The following is a 21644-nucleotide window of genomic DNA, read 5'->3' on the forward strand; positions in this document are numbered from 1 at the left end:
AGTATCTTATTTCCAAGGAAAAGTAGGTTCTTTCTTAAAACTTGATACAAAAATCTTTGGCTTCCTGTTGTTATGGACCTTCCCTTTTAAAGGACCTTCTATTTTTACAACCTGCCAAAATTATCTGATCAGTGGTCTGAGCTTTTTGTTGTTTTGTTTCATTTAGGGTTTTTGTGGATTTTTTGGAGGTATTTTTAACAGTGCCCTTTCTCAATAAATCCTGGCTGCAAACATGGCAGAACAGAGGTTTTTTGTGTCATCAGTCCATCAGCTATAGCAGGAAACAAGAGGAACAGTCACTGATGTGGTTTTCCATGTTATCCAGGGTTTCATAAACAAGGGCCTCGAGGTCCCCTGAGTGTGCCATGTTTACTACAGCAGACATCTCTCTCAGTCATAAGAAATTCATTTGCTGTTTGCATTAGGGATGCATACTGCCATGACTGTTCAGCTGTAATTGTCAATAATTCATCAGCCTCTAAATGTACAACAAATGTGCCTTTTCACCCATGAAAGGGCTGAAAATCTTCATTTCCTCTCTCCCCCTTCCTGATTCTTCTGCTTGGTGCTCCTTTTGCCTCTTTAATATGGGGAAATTCTTGCTGTTGTTACATTCCTTCTTTTCCTGCAATGAATTCAGTTTGGATAACTGTCTAAGTTTCAAAAGACAGGTGTCTGCTAAGGAAGGCAAGAGCCTCCCTCGAATGTAAACCCCCTCCCTCCAAATTATTATAATTTTGAAATTAAGGTGCTCTCTGGAAAGACATGGAAATAGGAATAACAGTTCTTTATTAGGAAAATTTAAAAGAAATACAAATGTAAAAAGGAAAAGCCACTGCCAGAGTCAGAGCATGCCCTGGCATGCTCTGGGGGGTGGCACAGTCCCATCCCAGGGGGCTCAGGGTGGTGGCACAGTCCCATCCCAGGGTGGCTCAGGGTGGTGGCACAGTCCCATCCCAGGGGGGCTCAGGGTGGTGACACAGTCCCATCCCAGGGGGGCTCAGGGTGGTGGCACAGTCCCATCCCAGGGGGGCTCAGGGTGGTGGCACAGTCCCATCCCAGGGGGCTCAGGGTGGTGGCACAGTCCCATCCCAGGGGGCTCAGGGTGGTGGCACAGTCCCATCCCAGGGGGGCTCAGCCCTCCTGCAGTGCCAGCTGTGCTTCTGCTGGAGCAGGGATCCTGCACAAGGGGGGAGTTTTCCTCTGCAGCTCCAGGGCTGCTGGAGATGGGCCTGCTCTCCCTCTGGGAATGGAGGGCAGGAGAAAGCTGCTCCTCTGGGAATGCAGTGGGCAAAGGCTGCTGGGCTGTTCCCAGCTCAGATTGGATCCAGGTAGGAATGCTTGGCTCCTCCCCTGGGCGGAGCATCTCCCCATGGGATGGTGGAATTTGATCAGCCCTGCAGGGACACTCAGTGGCCATGGACAGCAGAGATCTCCTGGAGGGAGGATGGGCTGTGGGAGAGATAAAGAACAAACTGCCCCAGGAACAGCAGAGAACTGCCCCAGCTCTGACAGGTGGTGACAGAACACACAGCCCCACCCTAAAACAGGGGATTATTTTCCTTCTAGAGGACTGTTGTCCTTTTTTAAAAAGCAGCTCTATCTATGAAAGTGGAAAGAGAAAGCTGGAGGGGAGTCTGGACTGTGAAGGCACAGGGTGGAAGGCTCCAGCTGTTGTGAGGAGGGGTCTCTGAACCTGCAGAGAGAATTTCCACAGACCTTCAACTCTGAGCTGTCCTGCACTCACCAACACTGGCAGCTCCTGTTTCTCCTTCAGGACAACTTGGGACACTCTGGCACAATGAGAGCAAATATTTGCATGAATTATGAGAGTGTTCATACTGAAGGAAACTTGGGAGTCATCTATTAGAGCATTGGTGCTTCTTCTGTGTTTCTGTTTTCTCTAACAGATGGAAATAGAATACACACCCCAAGCCTAAAACAGTAACGAACCATCCTGTTCATTATGACGGTATCAAAAGCCATTTTCATTGCACTGAGCCTCTAAGAACAGGAAGCTATGCCTTGTGCCTTGTTCAAAATAAAACCATGAGGTGCTTTTTAACCTTTCCCCACGGGTTTCTTGCTGCAGGCGCCGGGGTTCCCCAGTTCCAGCCGATCGCGCTGAACGGTCGCATCCAGCTGCTCACAAACGGCTCCTTGCTGATCAAACATGTGCTGGAAGAAGACAGTGGATACTACCTCTGCAAGGTCAGCAATGATGTGGGAGCAGACGTCAGCAAGTCCATGTACCTCACTGTTAAAAGTAAGAACTGAAACGCTTCTCTGTGATCCAGATATTGCCATTGAGTGAAAAAAGGCTTTACTGCATCCGTAGTTTGGAGGGAAGGGAATGGGGTTGGGAGGGGAGAGGTTGGGTATGCTGCTTTTTGATTTAATTTTGGCTTTCAGCTGTGTGTGGTAGCACCTGGAAGTTAGGATGGTTAATAAAGACCTTTGTTCCATAGAGGAAGAAAATCAAATTTGTACCAGGTCTGAAAGCTATCCCTGAGTCATGAAGGGAAAATAAGAAAGTTGTTTGGGAGTACCAAGAAAAAATAACAAAGGAGAAATCCCCACAGCAATTGTCATAAATCTCAGAAGCTCAAGGAAAAGTGGATTAAAAAGATACTTAATCAATTCTCAATGTGTCATAGATGGAAACTATAGGTACAATTACTACAGGTAGCTACCACAAGATATGACAACATACTCCAAGATTTTATAGATACAGCCAGAGTAGTTATTTTGCCTTAGCCAGCTAATTTTTGGAAAATCCATCCAATTGCACAAGCTCTAATTGCTGTACTTTCCAGGCACAAGAGACAAAAGCAGTCTGTAATTCCTTGAAACATCAACAGTTTAGAAAATAGAGGAAATATAATGGGAAAATGGTGTAGAAATAATATAATTTCTCTCACTAGAGAAAAAAAGAAACTATTGATACATCGACATGCCAAATGTTCCTGGATGACCTGTCAGACCAGTATTGAAGGAGGTTACCACACTATGTACTTTAATGTTTGTAGGGTTTTTGAAGATTTACAGAATGCTTTGAAGTTCTGGGATGCCAATTACCTTGAAAAAGTTTTGCCCTTGAAAGTAAAAAGAGGGGTTTTTCTTCCAAAAAGGAAGAAAAATAGAATTTATTCTCTATTTGAGAGTGCGATTTAGACCATTAATGTTTAGGTTGAGGGGTGTTGTTTGTTGTTGAGAATTAATAACTAAGTTATTTTAAGAGTGTCAAATATTTGCAAGCCCCAGTATCTCAGATGTCCCCTCCATTCTAATTTACCATAGTGACTTCACCTCCTAAAAAACAACATAATGATCCCTCCAGCAAATATATTAATTGAACATTTTTTTCTGTGGGCTGGTAGAAGTTCCAGCTTCTGTGCTTTGCAGAACTGGCCATTTTTGGGCCAGTCTTCCCTTGCAGGAGTGGGGCACTGCTGTGATATTCTACCAGAGCCAGCTTCCCTCTGCTTGGCAGCCATGCACGCTGCCTGTCTGATCACTGCATGCAGTTTCATGTGTGATAAAAGAGCATCCCTTATCAAATAAGAGCAGGAGCTTCCCTGGGGAGCCAGCTGCTGTTTGAATCTAATGAAAACCCCTCTGGCTCTGAGATAGCAGGGAGCAGCCTGTGCCCCTCACACACCCACACTGACACCAGTCCACTCCAGAGCACTGGAGGGTGCTGGGATGTGTGTGGAAGGGGCAGAGCTTGAGCTTCCATCAAGCACTCCTTAAGGACAAGATGCTCTGGGGAAATGGGCTGAATTATGGCTGGATCCCCTCTTCTGGTGGTGTGGATGTGGCTCATGATATTTGCACGTGGTCAGGTGGACTGACTCCAAATAGAGGGTTGGATTTGCCTTTCATCTCTCTCTTCATTCACTGTTTCCTTTTTCTGTGGGGCTATTCAGGATCCTGTTTCTGGATCTTGGTCCTCTAGTCCTCCTCTAGATAAAAACATTGGTCTTCCTTCATGAAACTCATGGTATTCTTGATTAGTTGATCCTTCTCCACAAGGTCACCCTAAATGCCTTCTTTAGGCAGAGGTGGAGGGTGAGACCTGGCCCATGCAGTTGTTTCTGGGTGACAGAGTTGGTAAGAAGGAACAGCTTTCAAAACATAAAGAAGGGTTATCATTGATGCATATTTTTGTGGCCTTCTTGTGATAAATTGCCTTCCCACCTTCCTTAAGTCTATTTATGGCTTATCCAAGAGCAGTAGCTCAAATCTGATAGAAAAAGTAGAGTGGCTTAGATGCATTTGGTTACTGATCATGAAATTAGACTGGCCCTCAGAAAAAAAACATGGCAGCAGTCCCTCTACACCTAATTCCTTCACTTCTTGTTCCCTGTGCCACAGATACCACAGGCATGCAGGTGATAACCACTGACAGCATCACTGAACTTGGAAATAAACCCCCTCGTGCACAGGAGATTCTTCTCCTCCATGTCTGATAAAGTTTTTACCTACTCTGTTAGTAACCCTGCTGCATAAAGTTTTACCTTTCACAGATCTTATTACAAGATCTCTTAAATGATCTGGTGCTTTACTCCTCCAGAATTTCCATTGTCACCTGTATCTAAACAAAAAAGATGTTGACCTTTATTGCCAAAAGAGAGTAGGAGTATTTTGTTTCAGTAGTTCAGGTTTGGGCAGGATGAAAATTGATTTAATCTATTTCCATTACTTGCTACCTCTAAAATGGATGGATTTTTATTTAGTGAAAACCTATGTCAAGCTATAAACCAGCTTGGCTTGCTTAACAAGACTCTTAGTGCTAATGGGGAAATTGTAATAATTCCAAATATACATTTATTTAGTGCCTCAGTGTTTTTTGAGTGACACCTTCGTGTCAGAGGAGCTGACCCAAATTCTCAGTTGAAAGGAGAGTGCATGAGAAGGTAGTGCAAAGAAAGAGGAAAAGAAAAGAAAAAAATAAAAAAGAGAAGAAAGAGGCTTCAGGAATATCATCAGAAATGTGAAAAGAGCAAGCTGCCAGCATCAATGCTGAATCAGGAACCACGGGGCAGAAAATTTTCATTTAGCAGCTATTATCCTGCTCCCTTTCTTTTCAAGGAATGGACATAAAAATCACCACCAGTGATTTTTCTCTTCTTGTGATTCAAGGATTAGTAGTTCCCAAATTCCATATTCACTAAGACACACAATATTAGAAAGTTATGAGAGATCTGGAACAAGGAATCTAGTGCTGTCTTGAGAAATGACTCCTGGTACTTGGGATGAGAAGACTTCTGAAGAATTTCTATAAAGGATAATGAGCCTTTAACATGAAGGGAAGAACTAAAATTATTTAAAGGTTGCCTGAGAGTCCCAGGGGAAGAGATGACTGCTTAAAACAGACTGCCTGCCTTCATCTGAATAAATGTCACACTTCCTAATTCCACTTTAGGGGCTGTATATAATGTGATAGAATGGTATCCTGAAAAAATTACCTCCTGAAAAGCAAGCTTGCATTAAGGCATGCATGTTCCTGCATAAATAATCTGTTGGATGCAACCACGTTAGCCCTGCCCCTTCTTAAATCTATCACTTCTTTTTGTGACAGTGTGGAGCCTCACAAGTTTTAATCTGATCATCAAAACATTTCCAACAAATCCTGTCTGCCAAGAAAACAGAATTGCTTCATTCACTTTCCCCTCAAATATGCTTAGCTATTGGCATTATACGTGTTTAATACATAAACCTAAAGCTGTCAGTCAGATGCACAGCTCCTTCCAGCAGGAACATGCTAATCCCAGCTAATTCTTTCAATGCCAAGTTTCACCACTCAGACTTTTTTTCTTAAAAAAAAAACACCTTCAAAAATTGTTGCCTATGACAAGAGCTGATGGAATAACAGGAGAAGAGGCTGGTGGGGAAAGGGAGCCTGGTAAAACTGGTGAAACATGGAGGCTCTTCCTGCACCATGTTGTGTTTCTGTTGACCTTGTCTCTCTGACACTGCTGCTTGCCCATGACCTCTTCCAGGCCAGATTTGTTCCTCACCATCTTCAGACAACTCATGGAGCAAAGAGACCTCAATCACACACGCTACTGCAAAATAAATAAAATATAACAAAAACAAGCACAAATAAACCCAGAAGATGCTTATGGATGGAGACTGGATGGCGTGGAGCTCTTTTCTCCTCTGCAAGCTAACAGTTGTTCCACCATATGGCTGAAGCACTGCAGCATTTGTTTATTGAGATGGATGGAAAGCTCTGCCTGTGAAGCTTTATCCAGGCAGGATAAAGGGACAATTTCCATGTGACCAGGCAAATGAGTTTGCTCTGCTGCGACACCAGCAGCAAAGCCAGCAAGCTGTGATGGAGAACTCACTGTGCTCTGCTCACCAGGGTGCCTCTAAATGCTCATTTTAGTCTTTGGGAAAATAATTCCTTGCTGAGAGCACAGGAATGTCAAGATCAGCCCGACTGCTACTTTTGTTTGTGTATAAAAAGCCAATTTCTCATTAAAATGCATGTGTCCCACAAGGTGTCAGTAAGGGTGGCATTGCCTGTTTACATTTGCAAAGATAGATTATCCATGATATGTGGTAAAGAAAGCTTAAAATCACTGTCTCTAATACCTCCAAAAACACTTACAAGAAGGACAGCAATAATGCTATGTCAAATTCACCTGAGCCCAGTTATTTTGATATTTCTTAATCTTTCTTTGCTCCATTTTTCTCACAGTCTGTAATATTGTAAATACTATTTTCTGTAGAAAAACAAAACAAGACAAAAGCTCCCTTCTCTTTTTGTGTGCCCTGATTTACTGTTTTCTTCTTCTGACATTCTGCCATCTTTTTTTTTTTTAAAGGCTTTTCCTTTTATTTGATTCTTCATCCTTATTTTGCAGTTATCTCAAGTAGGGTACACCTGTGTGAAATGGACAAATTTAGCCAAGATTGGTAAAAATCTCTAGCTAGATGGCTTGCATATGTCCTGAGAATGAAAGAGTGGGGCAAAGGCAAAGAAAATCAAAAATAATTTCCTTGAATTGCAGCTACTCTCATGCCCCAATCAGTCCTTCTGCTGAGCTGGTGAGCTGCTCTTGCCCACCTTTGCCCTTGCCCTCATGACAAGCTTCTCTCTCCACTTTTACCACCAATTTCTTGGTAATCAGAGGTAAAAACTGTGTTAAACATGAGATTGTGAATAAACTGTCCAACTCCAAGTCAGTGCTGATGAACTTAAAGCCCTTTATGTTTTAATTTTGTGTTCCTGCCCACAGCAGGGCGGTTGGAACCCGATGGTCTTTAAGGTCCATTCCAACCCAAACTGTTCCATGATCCTATGACTCTAATTGTTTCTTTTCATGACTCTAATTGTTTCTTTTCATGACTCTAATTGTTTATTTTCATGAAATGGCACAGTCCAAAAGACGCCGTGAGTGAATCTTGGATGAGATCTCCCTGGATGCAGGCGCTCCCTCTTGTTAACAAAACAGCCCATTTCTTTGCCTAATGAGGTCCTCCCACAACCAGAAAGAAACAGGGGTCTAAATGCTGTTTTCTGCCTCTTCAAACTGCTGGCACAGCTTTGATTTAGGGACTTGCACTTTAATCACCCATCATGTGTCATTACCCCGACAGGCGGCAGCAGCCGCCAGACACGAGCGCCGATAAATTGCGCCGAGAATCGCTGGAGCGATCCTTTGTTGATTTTCCTTTACAGCTATTCCATGGCAGATCAGCTGTCATAACAACACAGTGCCTCTGGCAACAGAGGGAAATTAAACATGAAGTATGTTCAAGGTAGCTGGTAGAAGGCTGGAATATCCCTTTTCTTCCGTGCCTTCAAATGCTCCCTGCTCCTCGCGGTAACGCCAAGCCCGTGGCAATTCTCTTGTAAGATAATTGCCAGATGTGCTGCAGCACAAATACTCCAGAGGGTTTGTATGCAAATCTTTGCAATGCTCTCATTTAAAGAGAAGAGGAGAAGTAAGAAGCTCTCTCTCTCTCTCTTTCTTTTTCTTTTCTTTTTTTAATAAATATTTTTTGAACAATTTAGCAGCCCTTCTTCTGTTCTTCAAGGCTGGTTGCACAGCAATGTTTCCTGCAGAAAGGTAAAGCAGATTTTTCTCCCAGAAAGTGCACACAGACTCTGCTGTATCAACAGTATCATATTTATTGCCTTTTTTTTTTCCAAAATAGCTGTCTTAGCTTTTTGATGCCCAAGTGGCAACATTCAAAAGGGAACATGGGTGAGGCTTATTTTCAGAAGTTTTTTTTCTGGGGAAATTTTCATAGTGGGTACAGACTGTTGAGGCTTTCCTGAAAAATAATCAATTCAAGAAAATTGTTACCATTTAGTGTTACAAATGCCTTCACATCTGCAATATTTTTCAAAAGCTTCATGAGGGATGGGATTCAGAAGCTGCTGTTTTATTTTCTCCCTTCCTTAAACAGATTAGTACTATAAAACCACAGATATTTTAGCATGTTCTCGTTCCTCAACACCAATATTTCTTGTATCCTGTTAAATTATCTCTTTATTCAGAGGTGTTATGTGGCTCTCAGATTGCAATGAACTCTGTGTCCAGATTTGGCCAACTGTGGTCAGAAAACTCTGTGCCACAGAGGTAATTTCAGACCAAGGGCTGCAGCTCCTCTGTCTCTAACACTGCTAAAACAAGACTTGAAAATAATATCTGATCTGCTCCTTCAGCTGAGATGGTGTAGTGGCAGGGATTGACACCAGCTAGACAGATAATCCATTCATAACAACCATCACTGAGAAAGTACAAATGTCAGTATATTGTATTTGGCACGATTCTTCAAACCCTGCTGTGCTCGAAGGCAATAAACCATAATCCCAAAATATTCTAAGCTGGGAGGAGATATTCTGGAAATTATTTTTACTGGTGGTTTAGAATCATAGAATCACAAGGGAAGGGACCCACAAGGATCATCCAGTCCAACCACTGGCCCTGCACAGGACAGCCCAAGAGTCACACCATGTGCCTGAGAGCGTTGTCCAAACGCTGCTTGAGCTTCTTGGCAGCCTTGGGGCCACGACCACTGCCCTGGGAGCCTCTTCAGTGCCCCAGCACCCTCTGGGGGAAGAACCTTTCTCTGATCTCCATCCTGAACCTCCCCTGGCTCAGCTTCAGGCCTTTTCCTCGAGTCTTGTTCACAATTCTTCTGCCCAGGGCAGAAGTTGTGCCTCCTGGGCAGGGGAATTGCTGGGCTCAGCCCCTGCCCGTGGCTCTGGGGCCATGGCTGGGCCTGGAGCAGAGCCTGGGCTGCTCTGACCTCTGCACACAGGGACAGACACAGGGACAGACAGGGACAGACACAGGGACAGACACAGGGACAGCCAGGGACAGACACAGGGACAGACAGGGACAGCCAGGGACAGACACAGGGACAGACACAGGGACAGACAGGGACAGACAAATGGACAGACACAGGGACAGACACAGGGACAGATACAGGGACAGATACAGGGACAGCCAGGGACAGACACAGGGACAGACACAGGGACAGACACAGGGACAGATACAGGGACAGACACAGGGACAGACACAGGGACAGACACAGGGAGAGAGGAACAGACCCAGGGACAGACCCAGGGCCAGGCAGGGCCAGGCAGGGCTGAGGCCCCTCTCCCTGGGCTCCTCTCCAGGCTGAGCAGCCCCAGCTCCCTCAGCCTTTCCTGGGCACGGAGCTGCTCCAGGCCCTTGCTCAGCTCCAGGAGCTCCTGGCCCTGCTGTGCTGAGGAGAACACAGGAATTGCATTTGGACATTTAGCCCAGAAATTCTTGTCAGAACGCACCACTCTTATAGAATAGAAATTTATCAAATGTACTTATTTCTGATGTTTTCTTAAAATTACAAAGTGGTTCTGTATCTCAAAGTCTGCCGCATAAAATAGGTCCTAATAGAAATAGTGTTAGGACAGTGTTCTCATAAGTTATTTATTTTTTACTTCAATTCTTGTGGTACAGGAGTAATGACTAACCACTAACCATGCCCACAACTGAGAGCTGATGTTTACTGTTTATCTGAATCAAATGGGTTTCAAATGCAGCATATAGTTTACAGTCTTGATTTTTCTTGAATATTTACCTTTATTTTATGCTTAGATCTCTACATTTACCTGGGTTTTCATGCTATGAAACCTACTAATTTTTCTGAGTAATATCTTAAAATACAAATGCTGCTGTGAATACATTAGTTTCACTTGTGAGGTGGGAGTTGTTTGCAGTGTATTTGATGGGTTTAATATTGGCTTCTGGGGCAGGAAGTGAAAGCAGGATCTATTGCAGCTTATTTTTATATTTGCAATGTCATCAAAAGTTGGGTCTATGTCTTGCTAACAAAGATTAAATAAACTTAAATCAAGAGAGCATTGTAAAGCAATAGTGAGATGTAAATTAATTTAGTGGCTATGTGCAGTACACATGACTATTTCCACTTCAGAAAAGGGAACTTTATAGTACTGTGCCATTTCCTTTTCCTTTTCCTTTTCCTTTTCCTTTTCCTTTTCCTTTTCCTTTTCCTTTTCCTTTTCCTCTTTTCCTTTTCCTTTTCCTCTTTTCCTTTTCCTTTTCCTTTTCCTTTTCCTCTTTTCCTTTTCCTTTTCCTCTTTTCCTTTTCCTTTTCCTTTTCCTTTTCCTTTTCCTTTTCCTCTTTTCCTTTTCCTTTTCCTTTTCCTCTTCCTTTCTCCTTCTCCTTCTCCTTCTCCTTCTCCTTCTCCTTCTTCTCCTTCTCCTTCTCCTTCTCCTTCTCCCTCATCTCTTTTTGTCCATGTCACTCTTGCCAGCTTTAAGGTACATCTCATTTAGAAAGTAACCCTGTTCCAGCAGGACAAAGCCTCAGAACTCCCCATTATTATTTTATATCAGTTTAGGATTTGCAGAATGCTCACTCAACAGCCAAAATAGAGGCCAGAGTCTTAAATTATATTTCTTTTTATATATCAGCTTCTTCTGCACTTTGAATGACTTAGCCACTGGCTTTTTCAGTAAAAAGCTTATATTTCAAAACATTATTCACTCTTTTTTAAATTAGTGATGCTGTCATAAAGTCTGCATCATAATTCATTATAGTTCCTCAGTTTGTTTATTTATTAATATTGTTCATCCTTATCTTTAATTTGAAGAAATAAAACCTAAACTGAGTTATAACAAAGGTAGTAAAACTTATTTCACAAAATCTGAAGAAATATGTAAGACATAAACTACATTTGAGTATCAAGTGACACAGATGCCAAGTCAGTTGCATTTTTCTGTATAAATTCTCTTGCAGCAAAAGAAAACTGTAAAAAACATAGTTTATATGCAAATATTTTGTTTTGGATGAGAGTTTATTTCTTTAAAAAATAGTATCACATGTCACTATCAGCCAAAGATGGTCTTTTACAGCTGCTTCCATCAATGCAACTTTAAGCTTTTTTTTTACAAAAGCAATTTTGCCTTCAAACAGAAAGAGTATTTTTTTTTTTTTGTAGTACTTTCTTTTCATCTTCAAAATAGATTTTCAAAAATTGTGTGGTGGTTTTGTTCACATTCCTCTGTGAAAATCCTACAGTGGTGCTCAGTGTGCATAGAGCATGATAATCAACATAAACAAAATATTTTAAAAATTAAAAAAAAACTAAATGAAACTTTTGCATGTCAGGTACAATCAGAAGAAAGGATTTGCAAATGCAGGTTTTCTTTCAGCAATCTATTTTCTTGGTGGGAAATGTTTCCTTCACCCCATCACCTTCCCTGACCATTGGGATTTGCTCAGTGCATCAGCTCCCATCCCCACTGCACATTCAAATATTTGTAGGGTATGAGATGCTTGAAAAAATCTGAATATATTGCTTTTATCTTTTTTTTTTTTTTTAAAAAAAAGGAAGTGTTCAGTTATGGCCACAGCAATTGATTTCTGAGTGTCCTCACAGTACAGATAACTAAAGAAACACAGCTCCACTTTTAGATAAATCTTATTAGAATCCTGCAGGGCTGAGGAATGAATCGATTTGGTCTGTCAAACCAGGAGATAATGAAAGAATGAGCTCTTACTGTTGGCCTAATTACTTATGATTAATCTAACCCCATCCATTTTTTTTAACTGTCTCCATTAGGCCAAAGAATAATTATTCTTACATCCAATTTTTATTTTCTTTTCCAATTCTGAGTTGGAATATTTGATCATGTTGGAACTGTGCTGTCCAGGCAGCTACATGTCTTTGTGACAATAAATTTAGATTCTCTGTCATCAATTATTTAGTGTTTAGCTTCCACCTGGACAAATTCCTGCCCTGAAAAAGCAGTGTTTTGTAATTTTATGGACGGAATTCAGAAAGCAGAAATAATCTTTCAGGGAGGGAATAAATTTTATAGCTCCAACCACCATTCTTGACTTGTGAAAGAGGTTTTTTCCTTTAAAATTCCCTTGAACAAGGTGATGTGTTCTGAGATGATGGGAGCAGCCCAGTGTGTGCAGGGATTGGCAATGACATTTAAACTCCCTGCTTTTACAAATGAAACTCCTGGTGAAATTTCCTATCCATCATTTTGCAAAAAAAAAAAAAAAAAAATGCTATTAGGCTGTAAAAGTTCTCTTGCTGTGTTTGATCTATGGAAATTAAAGGCCTCAATTCCCAATATTTCTGAGTCTATGTGCACAAATGTGTGGCCACTCACAACACAGAAATACAGAATCATTGAATGGCTTGGGTTCTGTGGGTGATTTAGTGAAATTTAATCCCCAAAGTCAGATCAATCCCAAAAAAACCATCCTAAATATTATGTTCCTACAGCCATTTTTTCATCAGAGCCCTGATTTATAGAAGTAGTGTGGGCACAGTTGTCTTTCATGTCATCAGTGATGTGCTGAAGGATGCTTAGCACAGAGGATGGCTATTTAGGAAATTAAACATATGCTGCCTAGATTTGGTTTAGGTCTGGGGGTTTTGTTCTTCTTGTCTTCAAATTTGGCTTAAACTTTTAAGACAAAGTCCTCCAGCAAATGTTGTAATCCTTTGGGAATGAATAGGAAAGCAGCAATGTCAATGGCCTGGCTTTCAGTCAGCACTGCAAGTTCTCTCTGTTCTGTTTCCCCATCCTGAACTTTTCTCAGATTAGCTAAAATAAACTCTAAAATCACATCATCAGTGACCTAACAAGAACATTTTTCTACTAACAGACTTGCCATACTGATAGATAAATACCTGAGAAACAACCCTGTTCTCTTGCTTCCATTTCTTTCCTTGCAAAGGGCAAAGGATTCAAAGGATCTAATGTCATTTCTGAAAGTGAGAGGGTATAAACCTGTGATCACAAAATCAGAAAGAGACAGAAAACAGAGCTACTGCATAAGTCCATTCTGCTGCAAATCATCAGAGCAATAGAAGGAGCATCTGTTACATGATTATTTTTCCTGGCTTTTAATTACTAGCCATTGATTTGGGTAATTGCCCACAGGTACACACACAATAGTGCAGCAGGATCTCACTTCTGCAGTCTTATCTCAAAACTGGCTTTTAAAATAAGTGCCTGTTACTGTAAGTGCTCTGCAAGAAAGCAGCACTCTGCTGTATTTCTGTCTTCCTTTGCACTGCAACCTAAATGTTGCATTTACAACAGGAAGGAGTTGGCTCCTTGCCATGCACTTACAGCCATAAACCCACACTCTGAGCAAGGCAAATCTCCTGCTATCAGATTTTTAAGTGGTGACTTGCCGAGCTGAAATCAGGGAGAACAGACTTTCCATAAGTGGTTGCATATTGTTGTGGAAAATCCAATTACCACTTGCTAAATGCCCAGGTCTGAGATTTAAATAAGAGCTAAATGAAGTGCCTGGCTTTTAAGGAAAATGGGAATGCCCCTAAACAGTGAGGAAAACCTATAGAGGAGAGCACAGTGATCCCTGGGTGCCGTCAGGAGTTTTTGCTGGTTCCCTGTAGCATTCCCAGTCCTGTTTCAGGGAACTCCCCAGTGGAGAGACAGCTGGGAATGAGGACTTGGGAGTTTTATTTGCATATATAATGAAAGTAATGCATTGCACAGAGGTGTTAACTCTCTCCCTTTGGGCTCTTAAACCTTTCAGTGTGGAAGACCTCCCAGAAAAGGTTAAAGAAGTATTCAAAAACTGAGAAAGGAGAGAACAAGCTGGTCAGAAGGAGAAGGCTGGCACAAGCTCTATTTAGCTTTGATAGGATGGTTTTTTCCTTGGCTGGGATCTGCTTTTATCCCCTGTTATCTGCTTATTTCACCTGTCAAGGCCCAGGAGCAGAATAAATCAGTCTCTCTTCTGAATGAGGGGGCTCAAATGTACAGAGCAGTGGCTTGGCAGCTGCTGGGCTGTGCTGGGTGTCCCAGTGTCTGCTGAGCATGGGCATGGGCAGAGTAATTAAAGACAATTAAAGAGGTTGAATTTCCTTTCATTTATTGTGGGGTAGGCCTGTAGAACTGGGCAGTTACCACGGCCTTGATGACACCCAGCAAGCCCTTCAGATGTCACAAATGTGTTTTTAAATATAAATTTACACATTCAGTCTGCTGCTTTTTCCAGGAAGTTCTTTAGATCTTGTCCAAATTCAAGATAATTTCTTCCTTTACTGATTATTCCAGTTTATTCCAATGGCAGCATGCCTCAGCTGTATAACTATTAACCTCTCACTTAGACATTAGAGCAAGAGTTGACTTTTTGCAGCATAATTACAATTACTTCCAAAAGCAGGAGACAAGAGAAAATACAGATGAAGCCCAAACATAAGCTTGAAGCAATTTTGCTTCAGCTCTTGATTTTGAGTGAGCTGAACCTGTGAAATGCAGGAGCTTGGAAGGACCAGGGCTTTAACTTGGGGCCATCCAGGGATATTTTAGCTCGGAATGCACAGGAGTTTGAGTGCTTTCAAGGGATCTGTCACATACTCCCAGCTTGCTGATACCAAAGCAGCTCAGCTTAGCACTGTGTCAGCCCATCTCTCATGCAGAGTGATGTAAACTAACCCAGGGGAGCATTTCAAAGATTCTGAAATGGGAGTGACCTTGAGGAGCTGCACTCTCACACAAGCATCAATTGCTTTCATACCCAGAAAAGGGGAAGTCAGAATATATCAAGGGTTATCAACCATCCAACTGGTTTGAGTTGGGGGTATCTGTACCCTTTTTTGTCTCTCCCCATAAAACAAGAGGATTTTTTTTCCACAAGTACCATTGGATACCCAAACAGATGCATTTGTCACTATGGAAATAATGATCTGGAGAAGAAAATTGTCCGTTTGCTTTAAATCAAATTTTACTCATTCAACCCCTTCCCCTTCCCCTTCCCTTCCCTTCCCTCTCTTTTCAGATGTTTTAATAAAGGATGTTATAATCAACAATTACAAAAACAATGCAATTAAAAATTAAATAATATCTGAATTGTAGACATTGATTCATACAAGGTTCCTGCAGACCAAGATTAGGTTTTCCAGGTCTTATTTTTGTATGGAAGAAAAAGCACATTTAGTTCTGAATCAGGAGCTTTAGAAGGAATAATCACACTTTGTTTATTTTTAATATAATCACAGTATTTTTAAAATACAACATACATGTATGGAACATGTATGTACAAATACAGAAAAACATATTTTTAAGGTAGAGAGAATGATTTCTGTGTGTTTACTCCTTTGTTATGTCTCTCATGTTGGCTGTTGTTCCAATTTCCTATCTTGAAATTATTGCTCTAGTTTACCATTCCTGAAATTCTGACTTTGCATTTCTTGACTTTTAAAATATTTTGTAGCTTACACCATGAAAATACACTCTGTTATTTCATTTACTTTACCTAAAAAAAAAATCTAGTGCACACTGAAGTAAATCCAGTGATGATTATCCTGGAGGTTAAATGTAAGAAGGGCCACTAAGTACACACATGTTTAATGCTTCAAGCCCCAGAGCAAAGTGAGTGGTGCATATAAATAATTATTTGTGCACATACTCATAATCCATATGGTCACTCTATGACAATGACATGTAAAGGCAGTTAAAGTCACAGAGATTGATTTTGCATAGGTCTGAAACACCTGGACAGGTGGGGTGTGCTGGGTCCTCTGGACTGCTGACCATAAAAGAGAGAAGGAGCCAGCAGAAATGCAGCAGCATCTCTCATAAAAACCACTTTGATGATTCTTTTTTGCAGGACAATATCCCACCACCTGCTCTCTTCTGGAAAAGCCCAGACAGAGCTCTGTGCATCCTTGAACCCCATTCAGAATTTCAGCTTTGGGAGGAGCAGCTCAGCTCATGGTTCCCTGGATCCCTCCTGCCCTTTTTTAAATCTTCCTGGAGGATCCAGCATGATCCAGCTTTCACCACTTGTGGCTTTTCTGCACAAAGACAATTTTCAAACATCTTCCCAGGGATCCAGTCTCATAATTTCTGCAGACACATTGTAGGCAGCTTTCCTGAGGACTTTCATTGGAAATTTCATTCACCCACAGCTATTTTCCTGCATGCAAACATCTCCATGAAAATGTTTTGCATGCCCAAATAGAACATTCTAAAAATCCAAATAACACAAAAATATCTATGTGAAATTTGTGTAGCTTTAAGGGAGAAGAGTGGATATCAGGCTTAAAAGCAAATTTTGGCAGTCTGAATATATCTTTTTTCTTGGGAAGCTCTCAGCAGTGAGAAGCAGAATTGAGTTTGTGGTGACATTACACCTAAACCATGACAGGACTTTTATCAAGACATTGAACCATCAAATATATTGGCAACAACATATGGCAGCAAAAACCTAAGAGGAAGCCAGAGAGGGACAATTCATCAGGAACTGGAGATACAGGACAAGGGGGAATGGCTTCAAAATAGGGAAAAATAGGTTAGAAAGAAAAATAGGTTAGAAAGAAAAATAGGTTAGAAAAAATTTTTTTACTGTGAGGTAGGTGAGGCCCTGGCAGAGGGTACCCAGCAAAGCTGTCCCATCCCTGGCAGTGCCCAAGGCCAGGTTGGACACTGGGGCTTGGAGCAGCCTGGCACAGTGGGAGGTGTCCCTGTCCATGGCAGGGGTGGCACTGGATGGGCTTTAAGGTCCTTTCCAACAAAACCACTCTGGGATTCTGTGATTCTTACATAAAAATGCTTCCCATCTGAACTGCCTTTGTGACAGCCTGCTTTCCATGCAGACAGGGATGTGAGGAGAGTGGTTTTTTGTCTTGGGGCTGCAGGAGCAGGAGGGGACAGCCTGAGCTGCAGCAGGTTTGCTCTCCACGTCTCCAGCTTCATTATTTCACCGTGCACACTGATGAACTGTAATTGTTTCCTGGCTCCCCTTGGTAGGAGATGGGGTGACAAAGGGGTTTGGAGCACTGCTAGGTTCCTGTTTCCCTCACTGATCTCTATTAGAACAATCATTATGATAATGATTCTAATCCAAGCTTCTGTAATATAACTGAGAAATAAATGCTTCTTGGTTAATATGCCTCAATTAACAGGTCACCCAGTGTAGCTGCAGCAGGTTGCAAGTAAGTAGCTTTCAGGATCTGAGCCCAAATGATTATAGGTTTTCTTTCCCTTTTTAGATGAAATGGATTCATAAGCCTTACTCAAATGAATCGCTCTTGTAGTCATTAATTATAGTATACACATGTTAATGACATCATTATCAGGAGATAACATAATGTCCCAAGGACCACGTGCTGCAGTTGTTTCCTGTGCAAACAATTGTGCTTGATAACACAGCCTGTCACAAAATGTCAAAAGAAACCACATGGTGTCTCGAAATGACTGTGAAATTATCATGTGTCACAGCTATGTGTATCATAAAAAATACCATCACGACAGAATTTGTCATTAGCTCTTGGGTGAGGGATACTGAACAGAACAAATAATTAAGATCTTGAACATCTCAAGTGCAGCACATCATGCAGCACTGAACTGTTTAAAGCATATCCTGTGACTGAATTAAAGTGCATTAGTCATGAATTCAGGATATGCACAGTAAGAGGCACTATAAAACACCTTGTGAGATTTTTATTTTCTCTTATTTATGAAAAATAGAAAGGAATTAGTCGTTTTAAGATCCAACAGTTTAGTTCTCCTTTTAGCTTGTATGAGGATTGGGTATTAAGACTGTAAGAAACTTGCCAGTGTAACTCTTATTTTAACAAATTAAATCCTGCTGAAGTGCAAGTCAGTGCCAACGCTGCTCAAGACCTCTGTGGGAACAGCATATCAGTCATGGGGGCTCATTTGAGCAATCTCATTTTCATCCTTTCCATGATGCAGCAATATTTTCAAGCCCTTGGCCAGCCTGTGGGTTTTGCTGCTGACAGAACAGCAGAGCTATTCACTAAGAAGGACTGAACTCCCCTTTTGCCATCCATGGATTTTGGCAGCATTACCATCTTCTGCACTTTTCCTCCTGAACTCAAGTGGAGATTTATTAGGCTCTATATTTTGGGTTTTTCTGTTTTCCTTTCACCACCAAACTGAAAAACAAGATTATTCCCCTGCTGGAAGGAAGCTGTGCAAAATTGTTGCCCAGAGCCACGGGTTTCTGCAGGCACAGAAAGGTGGAACAGTTCTCCCCAGGACAGCAAGGGGCTGCTGGTTACAGAGATGCCAGAAGTTTTCCTCCTCCAGGGCTGCCTCCTCTGCAGGGTTATGTGGAACCTGCTGGTAAACATCTCCCTCAAAGACCCATCAGTACCCTCATCTCCAGAGCTGAGCTTTTTGTAACTCACTGGACTCTGTTTTCAGATGCTCTGATGACAACAGGAATACTGCTTTAGTCACATAGTAATTAGTAATTTAGTAATTAGCCATCAGCAGCAAGGCAGACAAAGGGTGATACCCCAGATTTCTCCTCCATCAAGAGTCTGTCCCTGTGCCCCCACAGGTGATTTCCCACCTGCAGAGCTGCCCCAGCCCTGGCCCAGCCCAGGGAGGAGCTGGAGCTGCTGCAGAGAGCCCAGAGGAGGCTCCAGGATGGGCAGAGGGCTGGAGCAGCTCTGCTGGGAGGAAAGGCTGGCACAGCTGGCATTGCTCACCTGCACAGGAGAAGCTTTGGGCTGAGCTCAGGGTGGCCTTGCAGGGCCTGGAGGAGCCCCAGGAAAGCTGGAGAGAGACAATTCCCAGGGGATGCAGGGACAGGACCCAGGCAATGGCTTCAAACTGCTGGATGGCAGGGTTAGATTAGATCTTAGGCAGAAATTCTTCCCTGTGAGGGTGGTGAAACACTGGAAAAGGTTGCCCAGAAATTTTGTAGCTGCACCTGGAACCCTGTCCAGGTTTGGACAGGGCTTGGAGCAGCCTGAGACAGTGGAAGGTATCCCTGCCATGGCAGGGGGTGGGAATGAGATGATCTTTAAGGTCCCTTCCAACCCAAATCATTCCATAATTCAGTGATAATTTCAAAATCCGTGTGCTCCTGATGCTGATATTCCTTTATATGAAAGGTACATATGAGCCAATCAGCCTTCCTGCAGCAAGCCCAAGAGAGCTGGCATGCAAATATTTTAGAAAATTTAAAGGTGAAAGTCTCCAAAGTAATATCTTAGTTTACATGTTTGGACTTTGTGGTTCTAAGTGATCCCAAAGGAGCAAGAGAAAAGCGTCTCAGAGGCTGCTTTTGAATTCTATCTTTCCTTACCAGTAATAATGCCAGGGGAATTCCTGACAGATGACCTGGTTTTACACTTCCTGAGAGGATTCAGTAAGATTAAGATAAGGATTCAGATTCCTCTCTTTTTTCACCTGCAGTTCCAAACCTTCCAATGCTCCTCCACAACTCATTATTCAGGTTTAGAGAGTTGCAGTTACCAGCTCGCTCAGCCCTGGCACACACAATAAATTACCAGTGACCTTTTTTTCACCTCTTTGCCTCAAATTTCCATTCCTGCAAAGAACATCATCTAATTAAACACCACAACAGGGGCCTTCTCAGGCAGGAGCAGGGATGTTTTGTGACATTACCAGAATTTATTCTGGCAAAATCTGAGGCAAGGAACAGCCTGGAGACAGAGGTGGAAGAGACCAGTGAGATTTATGAGAGAATGGCAGAGCTGGCAAGAGAAACTGGAAGAGTTACTGGAGCTGCCAGCAACTTTGCAATCTTCAGGATGGAAAATCAAAGGATTATTATTTGTTAGCAGCAGTATTTTAAAAATGTATTTAACTGACAGAGGGCTGAGAAAGCTTCTCCTTTCTTTAGTGCTGCAGATTTGGTTGCATTTATATATATATATATATATTTTAACAGTTTACCAGAGTTCAGCTTCTTAACAAGCCTTTGGTTCTTTTTAAGACCAATTCTAGGCACTCTGTTGATGCTGCTCACACAGAGCAACTGAGTCAAGGACACAGCACAAATATAGGAGCATTTCAGGAAGCACACACTTTAGGATGCTTCCAAGTTATCCTCAGAAAACCTTTGTGAAGTATGAGTTTAAATCTATGAAATTACCTCAAAACACAGCCAACATACCCCATATATTATCTGAGGAATAATTTACTCTGTAGACAATCAGGGCATATTTTTAGGAAGACTTTAGTTGCACTCAGGGGTGTTCAGCAATTCTGCAAAGCCACTTGAACATTTAAAAATAAGTGAAGGAAAACAACATTTCCCCAAGAAGGTGAGAGGTCACAGTCTAGATATCCTTAATTTTGCCACAGAAAAAGTGTAAAATGAGAGTATCCAATGTGGCATTCAGCAAGGACTAGCCAAAAGAATTATTTTCATTTCATTTACTATTTTCTAATCCAGGGCATGATCAAAAATAAGGCAAAAACAGAAGTAGCATCATTCACCAACTTCATAACCCAGAGCACTGTGTAGTCCCTCTACTGAAGAAGAACTTATCTTGTGGGGAAACAAGGTTTGTGTAATTAAACAATGTATTATCAAACATGATCACAGCAGTCTCACTGGAGACTGCTTGGATGTCTCAGTTACTGAAATTTTGAATGCTTGAATTTGCCATTTAAATTTTCTCCTTTTTTTTTAATACAGATAAATTAATCCAGAGGAGATATCTATTTGTTATATGTGTATTTTTAAAAAATTTTGACATATTTTATAAGGCAACCAGTAGATTAGAGATTTGATTGGAGGTCTTTTCCAGCCTAAATGATTGTGATGCAGTAGAGTCTCAATAGTTACTCCTGAAAATAGACTTTTGTAATTCAAGTTGCAGGATTCCATACTAAAGGAAGATGCAACAAACTTTTTTAGACAATTGTTGCATCTGGAAACTCAGACAAAGCAGCCTGGTTGAACAGTCCCCCATTTTCTTTCCTAGAATTGAGGGGGCAAAAAACCTGATGTGCACAGGCTGACCTGAAGTTGCTCAATGTTATCAACAACCCATTTATTGGAGGGAAAAGAAGGAAAAGAAAATAAATTGGGCTGGAGAAACAATCTGCTTTTATCACCTTTTCTTTGCACAAGTGGTTGAAATGCTGGGAGTCCACTGGGTTTGCCCCAGTGATGCCTTGAGAAGGCTGACCTGGAACAGAGCTAAAGAATAAAGCAGGGATTTATTCCAAGGATCTCCTGCATGGATCCACCTTGGGCAGCACCAGAGCCAGCCAGGGCTGCCCCCAAGATGACCCAAAATGGCCCCAAAATGCACGGCCGGGCACGGGGTCTCTCCCTGGGATCAGCTCTGCTCCATTTGCACCTTGCAGTTC

At 41.9% G+C, this 21644-nt stretch overlaps 1 protein-coding gene across 1 annotated transcript in view; it reads left to right on the plus strand.

Moving 5' to 3' along the window:
* Window positions 1-21644, plus strand: part of DSCAM (DS cell adhesion molecule) — a 498888-nt gene that overhangs the window by 304688 nt on the left and 172556 nt on the right. Inside the window, exon 11 of the mRNA XM_059840105.1 lies at window positions 2093-2266. Coding sequence (XP_059696088.1) covers window positions 2093-2266 — 174 coding nt within the window. The remainder of the gene's footprint in view (window positions 1-2092; window positions 2267-21644) is intronic.

Source organism: Haemorhous mexicanus, chromosome 2 (assembly GCF_027477595.1).
Source record: "Haemorhous mexicanus isolate bHaeMex1 chromosome 2, bHaeMex1.pri, whole genome shotgun sequence".
NCBI lineage: Eukaryota > Metazoa > Chordata > Aves > Passeriformes > Fringillidae > Haemorhous > Haemorhous mexicanus.